Below are 17255 nucleotides of genomic sequence, written 5' to 3' on the forward strand. Positions count from 1 at the left end.
CAGAACAGTTTGAAAAAAGCCTGTTTCTGTTTATGTGATGCCAAACAGCAACAATGAGCAACAAGCTTCCTTTGGGATACAGCTTAACCTCTCGTCACTTCTGCTAACAACAGAAGGGGCTTTATCTTTTGTCTTCTGTTGGTTTCCGTTAATGTTCTGCTTCTGGAGAAAACCTGTTTTTTGGGGGGACAATGTGACATCACTAATAAATGTTAAAATAGCACATTTCCAGAAAAGCTGTACACTTTCGAGAACAAGATGTAATGAAATAGTGAAGTAAATGTGAGATTTTTTTATTTATGATTGGCCTCAGTGTGACACAAAGAAGTACCAAACATCGTCTAGATTTATTTTATTGTATACTTTAGAAATAGCAGTGACATTTAATACATTTTGTTCTTTACATAGTTGTTTCAGTTGGCTGTGGCATTATTTCATTATTTATCTTATAAGTGAGGTAAATTGTCTTTATTTATGAGAATCCTTGTACTAAAATTGCTAATATTTACACCGAATCTTTACAAGCATAAAATGTATAGATTACATTTTAAACTGTAAAAATACTAAATTACAAAATATGTTTTATATATGTGGTTTAGTTATATTAGTTCTATCTTTAGTTATTGTAAACATCCAAAGCCATTCTTGTCATACTTGACATAAAGTCTAATAATGATTTAGTTTTATTGATTAAAATTTTGCTTGGATTATAGAAAACTATACACATTTAATAACAAACATTTTGGCTTTACATGTTTGAACTTAATTTTTATTAAACATACTAGGATTTAAAATACTGTACAACAGCAAATATTGATCAAATCTTAATGTCTGGATTCAATGTTTATTACAGCAATATGACATTAATGAAACATTAACCAGTGCTAAACATGGAAAAAAAAACAGAGAAGAGTAATTTGAGAAACAGTTTTTTTCTGTAGCTGTTAAAACTAAAGCACCTTGGAGATAGTTGGTTATCAATGGTTATTATTAGATGAAGAACTGTTTCTTAAATTACTAGCCTAAATCAATATACTAAATATTGACATGTTTGCCAGTAATGAAAACATTTTTCTACTTTGTGGTAAATTTGACTATTATTTTAGAAAAAAAACATCTTTGCAAAGAAATATTTGCAGGACAAAATATTTCCTCAATATGGATATATTTAAATTGAATCAGTATGAGAAAAAACTCATTACTTAGCAAATAGTTAATGATATGAATAGTATTCATATAACAAGTTTGTTTTAGCTTTTTTTAAAAAAAAATCAGTGCTTGTTTGATTTTTGATATAGCGCTTTTGGTTATGTGAAATTTTTTAAAGACGGTGAAAGATTTTAAAGTGTGACAGTACGTTGAGGAGAGTCCTTGGAGCCCTTGGAGAGTCCATCACAGCACTGCCTAAGCCTGGAAAGAGTCCAGGCCCCAAGGCCTGTATTTACTCTTAGCATGCAGTCAGATTGACATATAAATATTGTGTACTTAAATCTTTAAAATGGTTACCTATCTCTTAAGTATGAGTAGATTGGATATTAAGTTAAGCAGAAAATAACATACTTCATATGTAAAATGGGACTACAACTGGTTTGTTTTTACAACTGGGGACCTTTTAAATTGACATGATGTGAAAAGAATGAAAAATATTCATAAATATGACCCTGCATTTACGGACATTCAGGTGTGAAAAATGATTTTTTTTTTTTACTGACAAAAACAACTGTTTCAGCAATTTCTCCTATTATGCCTTGAGAAGAGTAAGGAACATGTATTTAACACCCCATCAGGATGGGTATTTGACAAGTCCTTGTGCTCGAGTCTTCATGACATACCAATTCCAACAAGAAGAGCAATTAAAAACATAAGATTCCCAAGTAGATACAGGACCAGAAACATGACTTCAAACCTCATCTGAAAGACAAAATGATTAAGTGAGACCTTACTTTTTCATTTACATATATTTACAGTATATATTAATTTAAGCCTCTTGATGGATTTACAATAATGATGGGGAAAATGAAGACCTTGAACTATAAAATTTTTTGTATCTGCTTTTTTACAGAGAACTATCAGAATCTGTCCCGTTATCTAAACCAGAGTATCCTGGGCAACAGGTTTTTCTATATTCTGCTGTCCTGTAACCCAATGTTCATAACTGACACACAGGTACAGTACTTGAAAATGTACCAGTAAATTGAGATTGCATTAAACATACATTAAACATTAGTAGAAAGAAAATGTTCATATTTCAACAAAAAAGCCCTTTAATAAATATTTTAAAAACTACACAACATATTAGTTCCTAAATAAGTAGTAGAACACTATAACTCCTAACATATACATCCATTTTCAGAAATACGGTTTAATCCCAGTAATCCTAGCAACGACTCCGGTAACTCTAAGACTCTTCTGGAAACATGTGCAACATAATGGCTCTACACCTTGGAGAGTCCATCATAGCACCGCCCAAGCCTGGAAACAGAATCCAGGACCCAAGACCTGAAGAAGTATGTCTATTTTCTCCACGCTTTTCCACTGCTAAGATGACTTTAAAAAAAATCTTAGGACCTAAAGTAGTTTACTTTAGTGACTCTTACCGTGTTCAGAAAAGTCTCTGAAATGTCTGAAAAAAACAAACAAAATAACACATCACATTTAATTAACATCCAGTAACAGACGTAAACTTTTATTTTTCTTTTAAAAAGCGGTTGTTTCAACCTCACCTTTTTTTCTGTAAAACAAATGAAAGTCCTGAAGCAAATAGAACAGGAATTCCCATCCAACAAAGCCTCCCATTACTTTTGCAAGCCACTGATTTGGTGAGCTATCAAGAAGCTGCAGGCCAGTAAATATGGCAGCCACTGAAAAACAATGCAGGCAGTTTAAAGCAGCTCATCATTAGAGCACAATAATATGTAGGGCTAAAGAGATTCACAAGTGACAGATTTAATTTCAAAGCAAATATTCAACTAGTGCTTCTTTAATCTTTTACCAGGAAACATGACGTTTTTAAGTATTTTTTTAAAGTAATTTTTCAAATGCAAAATCTACTGCTTTACATTCACTAAGTATTCACATAACCTGTGGGTGTAAATCAAACACCTGTATTTCTGACAATATCTTTAGTTAATTTTTACAGTAAGAAAATTACACAGTCGTGCTTATGTAAATGTTACTGATGTAATAAAAAAAAGTAAAGTGAGGTAGTCTATAATATTTTGTTACAGCCAGGACTTTAAACTGTTAATTCTATAACTTATGAGTCCAAAGTAATTCATTGAGCAAGAAGCTATTCCTGGTTAAAGTAGGGCTGAAGAAAGTGGGAATACAGGACGTCCCTGGAAATGAACACCTGATCAAGTATGTTAACCACCTCTTAAATAATGGCGATACATACAGTATTTGTGCAAATGTGTTGGCTAAAATCACTAGGGGGACAAACATGCAACAGAGGGCACCTTAGAGCACAGAAGTACTGTACATACCTGAAACAATCTTGATTACCAGGGCGTTCAGAGCATGAAACGTGTTGAAAACAACCCTCCTAAAGGTTAGAGGGGAAAAGTGAAATCAAGGTATTGTAGAAACACGAGTAGCTTTTTATACTTTATTTCAAGATTTCATAACTGAAACCAGTACTAAAAACGGTCTATTTACAAGACAATATTATTTCCACTGCTTTTTTAAATGTCAGTACCTGCCAGTGATAATAGACTGCAGTACTGGTGACTAACAGGCTTGCCTTATTCTCCCCACTCATTCTCTTTTTAGGGCATGGTGGACTTTTAGTGTACTAACATAGCAAGTTCTTTTTTCAAATAATTAAAAACTCACATACTTGTGATAGAATTAGATATTGGGCTAGAATAAGCTGGTTAACAACTATTCAAATTAATATTAGCTACAGCAGACTACACCAGAAACATCTGAATTTCCTTGAACAAAAATATCCAATAATTTAGCATGTCAGCTTCACCTGCATTTGGATGTTATCACCCATCCATGCACTCAAAATCCTTTCTAAGTGCTCTGACTGTTTAAATGAAATTCTAAAGAAACCCATAAGCATTTATTTTAGCTCCAGCAGATAATTTTTTCAAGGACCTCAGCAGTGCCATAAAAAATATTTGCAAGTAAATGCTACAGGCTGACTTGTGTGATGCTATAGAAATGTTAAGACTTTTACGCTCTGTGTTGCGCTGTTTCATTTCCTTACAATTTGTGAGTAGGATCACATCGAAAGAACGCAGCTGCTGGCTGGACAAAGGCAAGAATCATCACTATACACCCCAATACTGGGTGAGCTCCCTGCCATTAAAAAAAAAAACACAGAAATGTCTTAGAATATAAATGGTCAAGACTAGGAGGGACAACAGAATTAGCACAAAATGAATCATGACCTTAACGGTGCCATATTGTCATGAAAAACACTGTAAAATCAGCAAAGATGGGATCTAGGTGGTTGGCATTAACCTGGGTTTCCACACAGTGAAGTGTAGAAAAATCCTTAACTATAGCAATTAGCGACACACTTGTGCTTTTGGTAAAATAAATGTCTTCATAAGTATTTGAAAACAGGAAATGCAGCAGAGATTTATGGTATAGTTTATAAATAATGAGCAATGTCATAACTTAAAGGCTTGTCAGGAGTATTAAACTTCCACCTAATACTTACACCACTCCAATTTCCTGCCGATGAAAATGCCAGAACAAATGCAATGATAGTTGCAGCAACAGTGAGTATCATCAAGAACACATGAACCTAAAAAATAGGATATTAACATTAAAAAAACACTGAAGATGTGCCATCTATCATACACCTCATACAACAGTATGTGCAATCTGGCTGTCCTTAAGCTTGATGCTGTCTTCTATACTTTCTGTGGTCAGGTTATTTGCAATACAGACCATGCCACCAAGCAGCCTCACACATGCCGACAGTTGCTAGTATGTTATCATTTTTAAATTAATTTCAACATTTTGGCTGACAACAGGCAGTGTGACACTGATACTGTATTCTCGGCACCAATGAGTAACGGTTATCATTAAGTTTCCTGAATTCTCTGTTCACTGACATAAAAATTACAAAACAAATCAGATTTTACAACACCTCTTATCAAATAATTCCCACATTTGTATCAGTATTGTTTCGATTTCCACCATCACATTTTTTTTAAAGATGTTGGATATAGAGCACAATTAATAATGCAGTATTGGATAATTAAACGCTTAAATAAAACCCACCATCACAGTCATTTATCTTTTGACAGGCTGCACAGGGAGTTAGATCCAATTGGTGACATGATGCATCTGTCGGTAACATCACTGCAAGCCTGCCCAAGAAGTTCTCAAGACCCACTGTTTTACAGAGGGCAGAGAAAGCCCAGACCATATAGGTCTAGCACTATTCCAACTACAGTATGTGGTACCACTTGCAGAATCCCAGTTACTGTAACGTACTGTGATGTACTGATGATATACAGTACTCTACATCTGCTACCAACATGACAATACACTCAGAGTGAGTGTCTGCCAGAAAAAGACAAAGAACCAGATCTGATCCAGCTCAAAAAAATTGTCTTAGCCACAATGAGAAGACCTACCAGAAACCAAAAATCTTTTCCACACATCTTTTTCCCCGTTGTAATTCGCTTAAAATATCTGGCCATTATCATGCCCAAACTTCCTGTGGTCATCCAGGCTATTAGCATAAGAGCTCCTGCAAAAGAAAAAGAGAATGTTGATTTACAAAGCAGAAAACAAAATATTAGAAAGAACCATGTCCACTTAAACATACGTTTTAAAATCCTTCATACATCCCTAAGAGTAACATACTTTTCAGAAAGAGTTAGACCTTAATTGTCACACTGTTATACTGACACCTTCCACAGACAATATTTCCTTTAGTTAAAAACCAGGTGACCAAAGATTTTTAATATTAGATCTGAAAGTTTGCAATTTAATATATTAAGCAGTACATACCATGAGCCTTAATTATGCTTGGTTGCTCAGAACCCCCATTTGCCACTTGTGCGGCTGCAAGATCCACCTTCTCATTACTGACAAAAGGTCTGTTTGGGTGATATTGTATTTCACCTGTCAAGAGCATGAATCAGTCCCAGATGTTTTGGAGCAAGAGATGTCATTATATGATTAAAGACATACAATGATTTATGTATTACAGTACATCTTGTCAACAAGTTATCAAAGAAAAGGACAAAATATTCAACACTGCATCCTAATAAATCTTTGTAATACAAGGTGACAGTACAGAAATATGAAACTATTAAAATAATTAAGTAGCAATTTAGAAAATTAGTAATTGCATAAGCCCTTAAAGTCAGTACAATTGTTTTAAATTAAAGTATGAAATTATTTCTGTTCCACCTTGGACTAAATTAATATGCTTACCCTGCGAAGACGGTCCATAAGCAAACAGAATGTAGTACAGGAGACTGTTCCCAGCACTTCTCTGTGTTGAAATAGTGTTACTTGAATTGAATGAGCAGCAGATGATACCATTGCTGTAAGATGATTTTATCTCTGTGACGTTTCCCTACGATGCAACAGTAAAAGACAAAATGTATACACAGTTAAATACATATTTAAATACATATGTACATATGTTTGATCAGTATGCACCAATATATATAAATGTACCAAAGGTAATGTGTTTGGCTTTGTTGTTCCTGTAGAATACGCATGCTGGACTTGAACAACTCCATTTCCATCCAGGACACAGGCATAAATGTCATCATTTCCCTGAGAAAACAAATAGTCATTCAAGTCAATTCTATTAATTTGCATCTATTGTTGATCATTACATAAATGAAAAATATTGCAATTACAGGCACTCTTTCAATTTAAACAGTTAAGAAAAGCATAGGGAATAGCATGGGGAATTTGTTTTTGAAGTATTACACTTCATTCGTTGTAAATAAGCATCTCTGTAAATATGATGTGTGACATGTCTATCTATTATAACCTACACGATCCACAACAAGCACATTCGGTGTTTGTTAGTAATTTACTGGTAATAAGTCTGTTCATGGATATTTAAGTCTTATGGTACAGCTGTGTCTGGAACTCAGCGTAATTAAACCTTCTTTGGCAGGCTTTCCTCTCTATAATTCTAATTAATGAATATGCTTTGAACCAGTCTATAAGACGTTCTTCAGGGATTAACGCCAATTTAAATCACTCATATCTGACTTCTAAGAAATCTTTAATTCCCTGTGAGCACAAAGGATCTGAACAAACAACAAACACTGGCCATTTCAACTTACCATTTCTACATCATCTGAAAATCCAAAGGACACGTAGCCATCAGAGCGACCACACATTTGGAATTGTATTGGAGAATTGGATGAAGAAGGCAAAACTGCACTTGACATGAAGTAACAGTCACTGTTGGTGGCTGGATTACAACTGCTAGGGTAACTGAAACAGCTTTTACTGACCCCACAACCATCATTAGAAACAGATATCTGTGAACACAGAAAAAAAAATCCTTCTGTACTGGAAGATTTTTTATCATGATTCTAGATCGGTTACTAGGATATTATTTACAAAGCTGAATTCATCATAAGTACAGCATGTTAACCATCTGGAAATTCATGCTAAACTTTTTAAAATACAATTGCACTTTTCAATATTTTCAGCTTGGGTTCTTTCCACCTGCACGTGTTATTGTATTTGTACTGATAAAAACTTGCTGAATTGGTCATTATTAGAAAGTGTCCTGCGATGATACAGATTCATGAATGGAAAAGTGCCAGATATCACATAAGAGTCAAATACTGATCACATCAACAACACGAGAAGACAGAGCTTAGGGGTTAAAGAAAGAAGACAAGGATTTGCACAGTGATCTTTCGAAAGGCAGTGGAAGCACCCAGCATAGAACCCATTCCATATTTTCTAAACCTTTTCTGATCTGTTTCATTAACACAATTACAGATTTGCTCTGTTCTTTTTTTAATAATAATAATAATAATAATAATAACAACATCACTTTGACCCTTTACAATTTCTTGCATTAGGAATTATCTTTTCACATACCCCAGCTTGCTCTCCATGAGACAGACAGATAGGGAGAGAGCCTGGGGTCAGAGCACAGGGTCTGCCATTAAACAGCACCCCTGGAGCAGTTGGAGTTAAGGGCCTTGCTCAGGAGCCCAACGGATCCTAGGATTCCTCTGCCAGCTGCGGGATTTGAACCAGCAACCTTCCAGCCACAGGCGCAGATCCTTAGCCACAGAGCCACCACTCCGCCCCAGCTTTTTCACAGTAAAGCTTAACGTTACTGGGTGTATTTGCCTCTGAATAGGTTTTCAGTCAAAACACCTACTGAAGAAGAACTGGGTGAATTTATGGTAGTTGAAGTAGGTGCTGGGGCATTTACAGATGGTGTAGTGCTTCCAGAAGATGGGCTCCCAACATAAGCAACACGGGCACTTGGGACTGCAACCCAGAATACACTCTTTGATGTAACAAATGTTGCCCTGAAAGAGACAGTAAAAAGGCTGGTTAACAAGCACAATAGATGGATTTCTTTTTAATCTAATTATTAGTAATACATTATGACAAATGAATTTCTAACAATAGTCTGATATGCAGAAGCCTATCAATGCAGAACCATTAGATCTACGAAGAAAAAAAAATTGCATTTAAAATAGATAAGATTGGCTCTAAACAAAATAATTATCATGTTTAAACAAGATATTTCTTGCCTTTAAATACTATAATTGTTGTATTGCATTTAAACAAGATAAGATTTTGTTTAAACAAGATAACATTGAATTGAAACAGTTTTTTTTTCTGTGGCGCTAATGGGCTTCCATTCCACTGATGGCTTCTGTAAAAAGGAACCCATTTCACTCAATCTCAGAATTTGTCATTCAACAACAAGAAAAAAAAAAACACTTAATCATTTTAACATTTTAAACATTTTCAAAGACCAACCTCAAAATACCATTTTGCTCAAATTGTCAAAAGTTAAACAAAATAAACAGTATAAAGAGGTAAGCCTAAAAGAAAGTGGCTTCAGTTTTTTGTAAACTAATTTCAGAAAGCTTAGAAAATTTAAAATTGCAAAAAAATGTAAAATTCCGAACTGGCAGAAAAATAAATAGAAGGCTTGGCTGCTTAGGTTTTTGTGCACAGTGAACTAATCAAATTGTCAACTCAAAGATGCCTTTTTGGAGCTACTGCTTCTCCTGAAATTCATCTGAATACCAAGAGCAATGAAACATAAGGTATTGAAAATGTCCACCAAGTGAAGTATTAAATTTCCAGTTAAATACAGGAACTGTTATTCAACATAAACTACATACATTTAGAAAACATCAAATCATTTATTGGTTATTGGTTTTTAAATCATGAAATTTATTTGGTGAATGAAGTGGGAACCACTTAAGCACAATGTGAGAGGTGTGGGTGGGGTCTGTTAATTTAGCCTCAAACAAAAGCTACACTAAGATGCCATAAAGCTGACTTGCTTAACTCTACATAATAAAAGACATGGATAAACCAGACCAATGTCTGCTGCATATCAAAGGACAGAACCTAGAGCAAGACAAGAAGTAATTCCATATCATAGAACAGGACAAGCACTCAGATTGTGAAACAAACTTTCTTCTGACTGTATATAAGAGCTGGGAAACCCTTGCAGTTTGTCTGTTAGGTGGGGCAGACCCGACGCGCATTGTTGATCTTATCGCACTCAAAAAAACTGAATCTGCACAAGACTGTCCTGCTCCTCTAATGAACAGTGAACAACTGATTTTTCAGCTTGAGCATAACATATATACAGTACAGAAGAAGAAGAAAAAATAACAAGGTTTTAAATAATAGTAAAAACCTGAATTCAATGTCCTTGAGACTTCCAGATGTTGGAGCCTTCCAGGTGGCACTGATGGTACTTTTGCTGCTGCTGGTTGTCTGAGTAACTGCTGAATTCTGGAGACAAAAAAAAACACTTTTTAAGGCTCAAGGCTACATCTCTTCATAGTTTGACTGTACTTTCCCTGTCCTGCTGTTACACAGATACTAATGGTTTTCTTGACAATTTTCAGTACCAGTACAAGAAGTAAGAAACATTTTTTTTTATCAAAAACTAGTTGGATTCAGTATGTTTAGTTTTGTGTTTTGTAATTTACTGATCAGTTAATGGTTTCAATGGCTGATATAACACTAATGATGTTCAATGACGTTAATATCAGTTTGAGCAGTAGGTTTTAGTTATTACTTTTTTATTTTTGAATGGCAATTGCATTGTACTTTCACCTTACTGTGCTAGCCTTATTTATACTTGATTTAATTATTATAGAGGACTTACAAGTAATTTAAGTTGTAATTTAGGTTAGCTTAGATAAGACTGGCCACTAAGCAAATAAGTAATAATCTATCCCTCCATTTTTAGCAGTCATTTTATTCTTAGAGGATGCATGGAGCTGAGTAGTCTAACCCTACAGGCACAGAGCACAAGGACTCCTGTATATCCAGTTTTGTGACATCCTAAAATACTTGTGATTGTTAAAGGGTGTCAACATTAGGGATTTTGTCTAACTGTACTCCTATAAAATTCATTGATTTAGTTATCACAACGTTATTTCTGAATTCGAAAATACAACAGCGAATTCAAAAAGGGCAATAGCTTGGGGACTATATTGACATAAAATATGGTTATAATGGCCAGTGTCATTGTCAAGATTGATATATTTGCCTTCTTTGAGCTTTTCCTCTAATTAAAGTCTTTGGGCCTTCCTAGCACAAACAGTGGGACAGTTAGCAATCAACAAAGATTGAACAACACACTGTTTGCATAAATGCCCAAAACGTTCAGAGCTGATGTGGGATTGTGGGACAGGTTTAACAGACTAAGACTGAGATGGGGCTCCAGTATTGACGAAGAATAGACAATGCATCGTAGTAACACCCAGCTATCTCCGTACAGTCAGTTCATTAATTAGCCTCCATATGTTAGTTCTGCATACACTACTGTGAAAAGTAGGACATTCCCTTCTCTCATTTCAAGTTCTGAGCTCTGGTCAGCAATGGGCTGGATAATCCTCAGTCAAGAGAAATCAAGAAAAGAATTCAAGACACAGCTTGCACTACTGAACACAGGATAGGACTGGGACCCCAGAGGGAGACTCTACTGAGAGCAGCAGAGGAAGGATCAGGCATCTTGTCTTCTTTCCCCTACTCGATATTGGACTTGGAGAAAACAGGGTAATAATAATTCCTTACACTCTTAGAGTTATATAGCACTTTACAGGTAATGGGGACTCCCCTCCCACCACCGATGTGCAGCACCCATCTGGATGATGCGATGGGAGCCAAAACACACCAGTACACCAGTACCAAAGCTCACCACACATCAGCTATCAGTGAGGAGGAGAACAGAGTGATGAAGCCAGTTCATAGATGGGTATTATTAGGGGGCCATAATCGGCTAAGGACAGAGGGAAATTTGGCCAGAATATATTTATATTTTTTGGAACTGCCATAAATTCGGGAGAACACTTAGGCAGAACCTATGGACAAATTCAGCATTTCGCCCTTTTCTACACCATGGTGGAAGGAGGGATTCTAGGAACCAGGCTGAGCTGTTTCAGGAGAATGACCATGCTGGATTTCTCTTTTGGGACACTGGTTTGGGATACCTGGGGTCCATGGAGTTCTTATCCTGGTCTGTGAGTATGGGTGTCAGTTGTGGATACTTTAACATTAGATGATCGAGAATTGTTGTCAAGAGAAATTAAAATCTATTTATTTCGGATAACTGTCTTGTCAGTCCTTTGGGGGCGCTGGTGGTTTTGGGAGAAGAACCTGCTCTGAAGGAGAGGGGTCCTAGCACACTTAACATTGTTAGGTAGTGTCTGATGCAAGTTCATTTAGCTTGCAAATTGAGGTCACTTTTTGCATACCTATCCCTGACAACACATTCCAATTGTGGAAATGATTATCTTTTTAAAAATTTTAAGCTTACACATGGCACATCTTCCCTCTAACCACTACAAAATTCAATGGCAGTGTAAATTCACCACTCTGGGTGCTCATATTACACAACAGTCCTTTTGGTTTCTGGTCAGTCTCTGCTTTCAGTTGGCACTCGACGTAGGTATGTGGTCTAACTGTGACAATGCACAAAAAAGGAAGTGGGGTGTGCTGTCGTTTTTTTTTCTGTTCAAACATATTTCCATAACACTTCCATTCTGACTGGAATTTACCAGAAAGATACCGGCTTAGAAATTTGGATAAATCTGCTACCAATAAATGCCTGGATATACCAGTGGTTTTGAGATACAAACATAAACCTTACTGCTACTACTGAGAGGGAAACTTGAACAAAAATGCAGACTCTCCTGGTGATGAACAGCAAGTCTTGAGAATCTGTATCTTGAAGCAGTTCTTCATCGTGTTATGCAATCCCAGTACACTGGTAGAAATTGCGGTAAAAAGTGGTCATTGCAAAATCCTCATTTTCCACTATGTCCCGAATTAAGAAGAGCTTTTAATTATGATACAGATTAAATAAAACATGTGTAATGATTTACCAATCATAATAAACAACGAGGACAGCCAAAAGCCAAAATGTTAAGTAACTTTTTTTTGCTACTTCATTGACTTCAGTTTGGAAGTTGACACAAATAATAAGAGGTTAAAAGTATCAGCAATTTAAGCAAGCATTTCTGACAGGCAAAACTGAGGTCCTAACTACTTGATCATCAAAGATGCTATTGCATTTTCTGAAATTTCCTCTAATTCATTTGAAGTAACTTCTCACTTCTCTGTCTGAGCTTTTGTATACTGGCCCCTCTTTGTATAGTTCCTCTTCTATACAGTACAGTATGTAGAGCACTTTGGAATTCTTTGGGATGGACAGAGCTGTTCCTCCATTGTTCCTACAGAACTTGAACAATCAAAGTGAGGTACTCCATATAAAGGAAAAATATTTTGAGGAGTTTCCCTAACTTGTAATACAAATAAGTTAAAGAATAAACTTACTTGGATCCCATTGCATGATAGACCCTTAGAATCAGCACCTGCTACAGTAAAAGTACCCACAGGATTACTGCTTCCTCCAGTTTCTCGGGCCTCTAACAGAAAACCTTTGAATGAATTAGAATTAGCTTGGAGAGTCACTGTAAAAGAAAAAAAAGAAAACACACCTAAATTTATTTGCATAAACAATGACATACTGTACAAATATTAAATCAAGCTAAAGATAATGTGTCGTTATTTGAAAAAATGTTTCACACTACTGCTCTGATGCAACTGCGCCCATCTCTAAGTCTCAAAAAAATCTCACGAGGGACAGTACTTTCTTACCACAAAATCCCAATTTTTTTAAATCATAGACCGCTTTTAGAAAAATGCAAATTTACAAATGTATTGTGCTCAAAACAGCAATTAAGTAATCGCAACTTGTCAATTAACTAATTGCAAACGTTTCAAACATCTTATTATGCAAATTTTTCTTTAAACTATGCATTAGATACGATTGTTATTCATATGTTTTAAATATTATATATTCTTTTTGCATATGGCAAAAAATAAGTTTCCTTTATTTACTAAGTACACTAATTCACATGACTGAAAAACATTTAGTTGGAAATATCAAAACCAGATAATCTTTACCTGTGATCGAGTCTCCTTCTTTGAAGCTGTTTTGACTTGTTGTGACACTGTATAGAGAGGTCACTGTCTGACCGGTACTGCCGTGGTTGGGAATCATATTGGAGCAAGCAGATGTAACAGCACCATTCCCATATCCCATAACACCCAGTACGGCACTTTTACAAACGAGAAGGATGAAGAAGAGACTCCGTTTGTCCATCTAAAAAAAAAACTTTTTTTAACTGGATTAAACAATTGCACTCATCAGTAGACTTTATTTTTATTTCAAAAAACTTTTTTTTTAACTGCAAAGCTCTGTGAAGACACTATCATCCGTAAAAAACTATATATTTTTGGATTAGGATATTTGTGTGCAGAAAGTGGTAATTGGAGATATATTGTTAGAGATCACAATATCTAACAAATTCTGATTTATCAGTATAGGAATAATGTCTATATTCTTCCTCTATCAGTAGGGTGTTATTCCAGTAGCATTCAGACAGACTTCATCAAGAGTTTGCGGCCATTCTTGTAACGTTTTACAACAGATAAAATGCAGTATGATTAATACGTGGTCATTGAGATGCGAGATAATAAACGAAGCTCGATTACTATCCAACACGTACAGCACACTATACTGTATTGACCTGCTTCCCAGCTCCACTAAATCACTAATTTATTTTAAGTACATAAAATTAGTGGTCCCTTATGGAAAATTAAATGATCATTTTTTAGTTAAGAAATGTTTTGAATTCACACGAAATACCCGAAGGTACAAAGACTGTATCGGTTCTTCATTTACGCAATCCAAACTGCAAGAATTGTTTACAATAAAATGCTTACACAAATCTGAAATAAACTGTGTTCATGTAGCGCTGACCACAACATTTGAAACAACATCTAATGCTGAGGAAAGTTACGCTTTCATGCACATTAATCGCCGTCAATAATGAATCATGCTATTGATACGTTTAAATATTAATATCAACTTCAATATTAAAATAATTCATATAATTCAAGAACAGTAATACAACACATAATAATATATACACAGCAAACTCAGACTGCAAATACAAAACAATGGCAAACAGTTTTTGCTTAAATTGGGGTAGGAGGTGTATAGTAAACTGACAATTGACTTTCGTGTTGCAGTTCTAGTTACTTTACCAGTAACGACACTACCTTGCTTTTACTAGCGCTTGAGGATTATTCGGTTTGACGAAATAACACACGTAATAAGTAGTGAAAAATAGTAAGTGAACGGTTTAGCTAACATTAAACGACTATGGTAAAACAAAAACGGGAGTTACTACACCTTCCGTACAGCAAACATAATGAGACTTACCTTCATCAGAGACAATCAAAAAGAAGCCTGTTTCGATTAATCTAATTGTCTGCTAGTTACTGTAAATCCCTTTAACAGTTGCGCAGTGCTTTGGTGCTCTTTGAGCAGTTTTGAGACACAGATGCTTATTCACAACAGTCATACAGGCTTAAGGTGTGGCCAAATACCGGAACAGGTATTATCATCCAGATTAGGAGAGCAAGATTTTTCAAGATTAGGTCATGTTAGGAACGATGTACAATATTCCTGTTTTAATTTCTTGGTCTTCTTTTGGACATATAATACAGTTCATTCTGCTTACTTTTATCCATGTGTGCTCGTGTGATTACAGTTGGCGGTTCTGATTAGGACTCGTTTTCTACAGAAAAGCAGTGGGAAGATCAGAGCAGAGTACATGAATTATCATGACATCAGGGAAAGAGAAAGGCGAGGAAAGTGCATTGAAGAGGCTGATGCCGGTGGGGAATTAGCTGGTTTGAGACCCTTTGATACCACACCAATCCTGTAGCTTCCTTCCCAGTGCAGTTCATACGACGTTTCCAATGATAGTTGTGCTACCTAAATTGTTTGGTAAAATTTGTATTGTTTTATCGTTGACTGGCAGACTAGGTCCACTAGTTTTATTCTTTGTTTTACATTGTTACTGACATCAGGTCTGTTTGTTGCTTTTCAGTTTTACTCAAGCCTAAACTGAATTGTTATACTTTACACTACATTTATCAAGAGAAACAAAATAGCGATGGCGAGTCAAAATTTGGACTTAATCTTTATTGCTTTTACATTTATTGGTGTGCCAATAGGTGCAGTCTGCCCTAATGTTCCTCAATACTAGCACTAGCATATATAAAAAAATACCGTATATTTCCTCTTCATCAAAGATGGTGACTAGCAGAAGCTAAAATCTTTAAACATGACTTTTCTGCTATGGGTAGAGTTACTCAAACAACACATGACGCAGATTTTTGATGGGGGGAGGCATTTACGCAATTCTCTGTTAAGCACGGATGATTCACAGTTTTGTTTCCGACTGAAATATTTTCAGGTCTGTTCTCGGAATGTATTTATTCATTTTAAGATTTAAGATTAGACTTGTTCGTTATGCCGGTAAACATTGTCAGTGGTTCCCACCACTAAAATCGCCAGAAATCCCAAATCACTAAAACGCAATCACAGAAAAAATGGAACAAAACAAAAGGAAGGAATTCCCATGACGGGGCTGGGACCACCTGTTCTACAGTAGCTATCTTTCAGGGTGATTCTTTCGCGATGCTTGATTATTTTTTTGTTTTTACCTTGCTCTGAGGGTATTTACTCTAATCCGGCCATTCACGAAGCAGCTACAGTATGTCTGGCATAGCTCCGTCTAGGTTTACTTAATCTTTTATCGTACATACGCAGTCTCCCGTTAATAAGTCAGTCAGCTAAGGCTGTTCTCCAGAAACACTAGTTATTTCTGAGACTTGGTTAAAATATCTTTTGCTAAAATGTATTTCAATTGCATTTACTATGTATTGAACTTTGTTTGCAGCATGCAATAGAAGTGGCATGAAAAGAGAATCTCCAGTGATGTTTATGAAGCAGCTTGTGTGTTAACTAATAAACTGGAGTACAATATTGCTCTTCCCAACAGAGGTGCTTGGATCTTTTTCTAAAGATTGTTTTAGTCATATTGTTAACAAGCTAAAGCCAAACATAAGGTATTCCCTGAGCTGTCAACTTTAAGTACAATCTGGCCTATTGAAATGCTAAGGCTTTTGAGAACATCTGAGAAGTCCACTCATTTACTCCTCTTTAGACAGTATAAGAAATCAGTGCACACAAGCCATGCTTCTAAATGGGTTGTTGCATACACATATTCCCTTATTTTTTAAATAATCCTAAAATATTATGACAGTTGATTAAGTATATGGTGAATACATTCATGCTCTCTAGTGAAAGATAGTGCCTATCATTCATCTGTGTTCAGCTGACCTTTCCTAGAGTGCAGAACAGCACCTGTCAAAACTCAAGTCTAAACTAGGTTTCCTTGATCTCACACACATTCATCTTGTTTTACATGTTCCTCTAGGCGTAAAAAAAAGGAAAAAAAGCTCACACCTGAAGAAGGCTTCACAGCCAAAAGTTTTTTCTCTTCTTTTCAGTATGGAATAAACCTATTACATGTTCCTTTGCAGACTAAACATACTGATACAGCTACCCACCTGAACTACCTCCATATTCTGTTTATTGATGCTGTTTACAGAATAACCTACTAAAGTTTTGTTGGAAACTTGTTGTCTTGCCC

General features: G+C 35.7%; 1 protein-coding gene across 2 annotated transcripts; it reads right to left on the minus strand.

Annotated features, from left to right (window-relative positions):
* Positions 1-339: 339 nt before the first annotated feature.
* On the minus strand, positions 340-15126 carry LOC148823467 (ferric reductase 1). 2 transcript variants are annotated; one of them, XM_088927140.1, is made up of 16 exons: positions 14972-15126; positions 13648-13802; positions 13015-13151; positions 9863-9960; positions 8351-8504; positions 7287-7487; positions 6661-6762; positions 6412-6556; positions 5983-6096; positions 5604-5719; positions 4676-4762; positions 4217-4308; positions 3486-3544; positions 2724-2861; positions 2598-2623; positions 340-1911 (listed from the first exon to the last, which is right to left on the minus strand). In XM_088927140.1, exons 2-16 carry the CDS (start codon positions 13784-13786, stop codon positions 1822-1824), a joined length of 1698 nt encoding a protein of 565 aa, XP_088783266.1. In that variant the 5' UTR covers positions 13787-13802; positions 14972-15126; the 3' UTR covers positions 340-1821. The 2 variants fall into 2 exon arrangements, with proteins under 2 accessions (XP_088783266.1, XP_088783265.1); XM_088927139.1 differs by having other exon boundaries at positions 13648-13846; positions 14972-15106.
* Positions 15127-17255: the final 2129 nt, after the last annotated feature.

This window comes from Atractosteus spatula, chromosome 11 (genome assembly GCF_055471065.1).
Source record: "Atractosteus spatula isolate fAtrSpa1 chromosome 11, fAtrSpa1.hap1, whole genome shotgun sequence".
NCBI classification, from domain to species: domain Eukaryota; kingdom Metazoa; phylum Chordata; class Actinopteri; order Semionotiformes; family Lepisosteidae; genus Atractosteus; species Atractosteus spatula.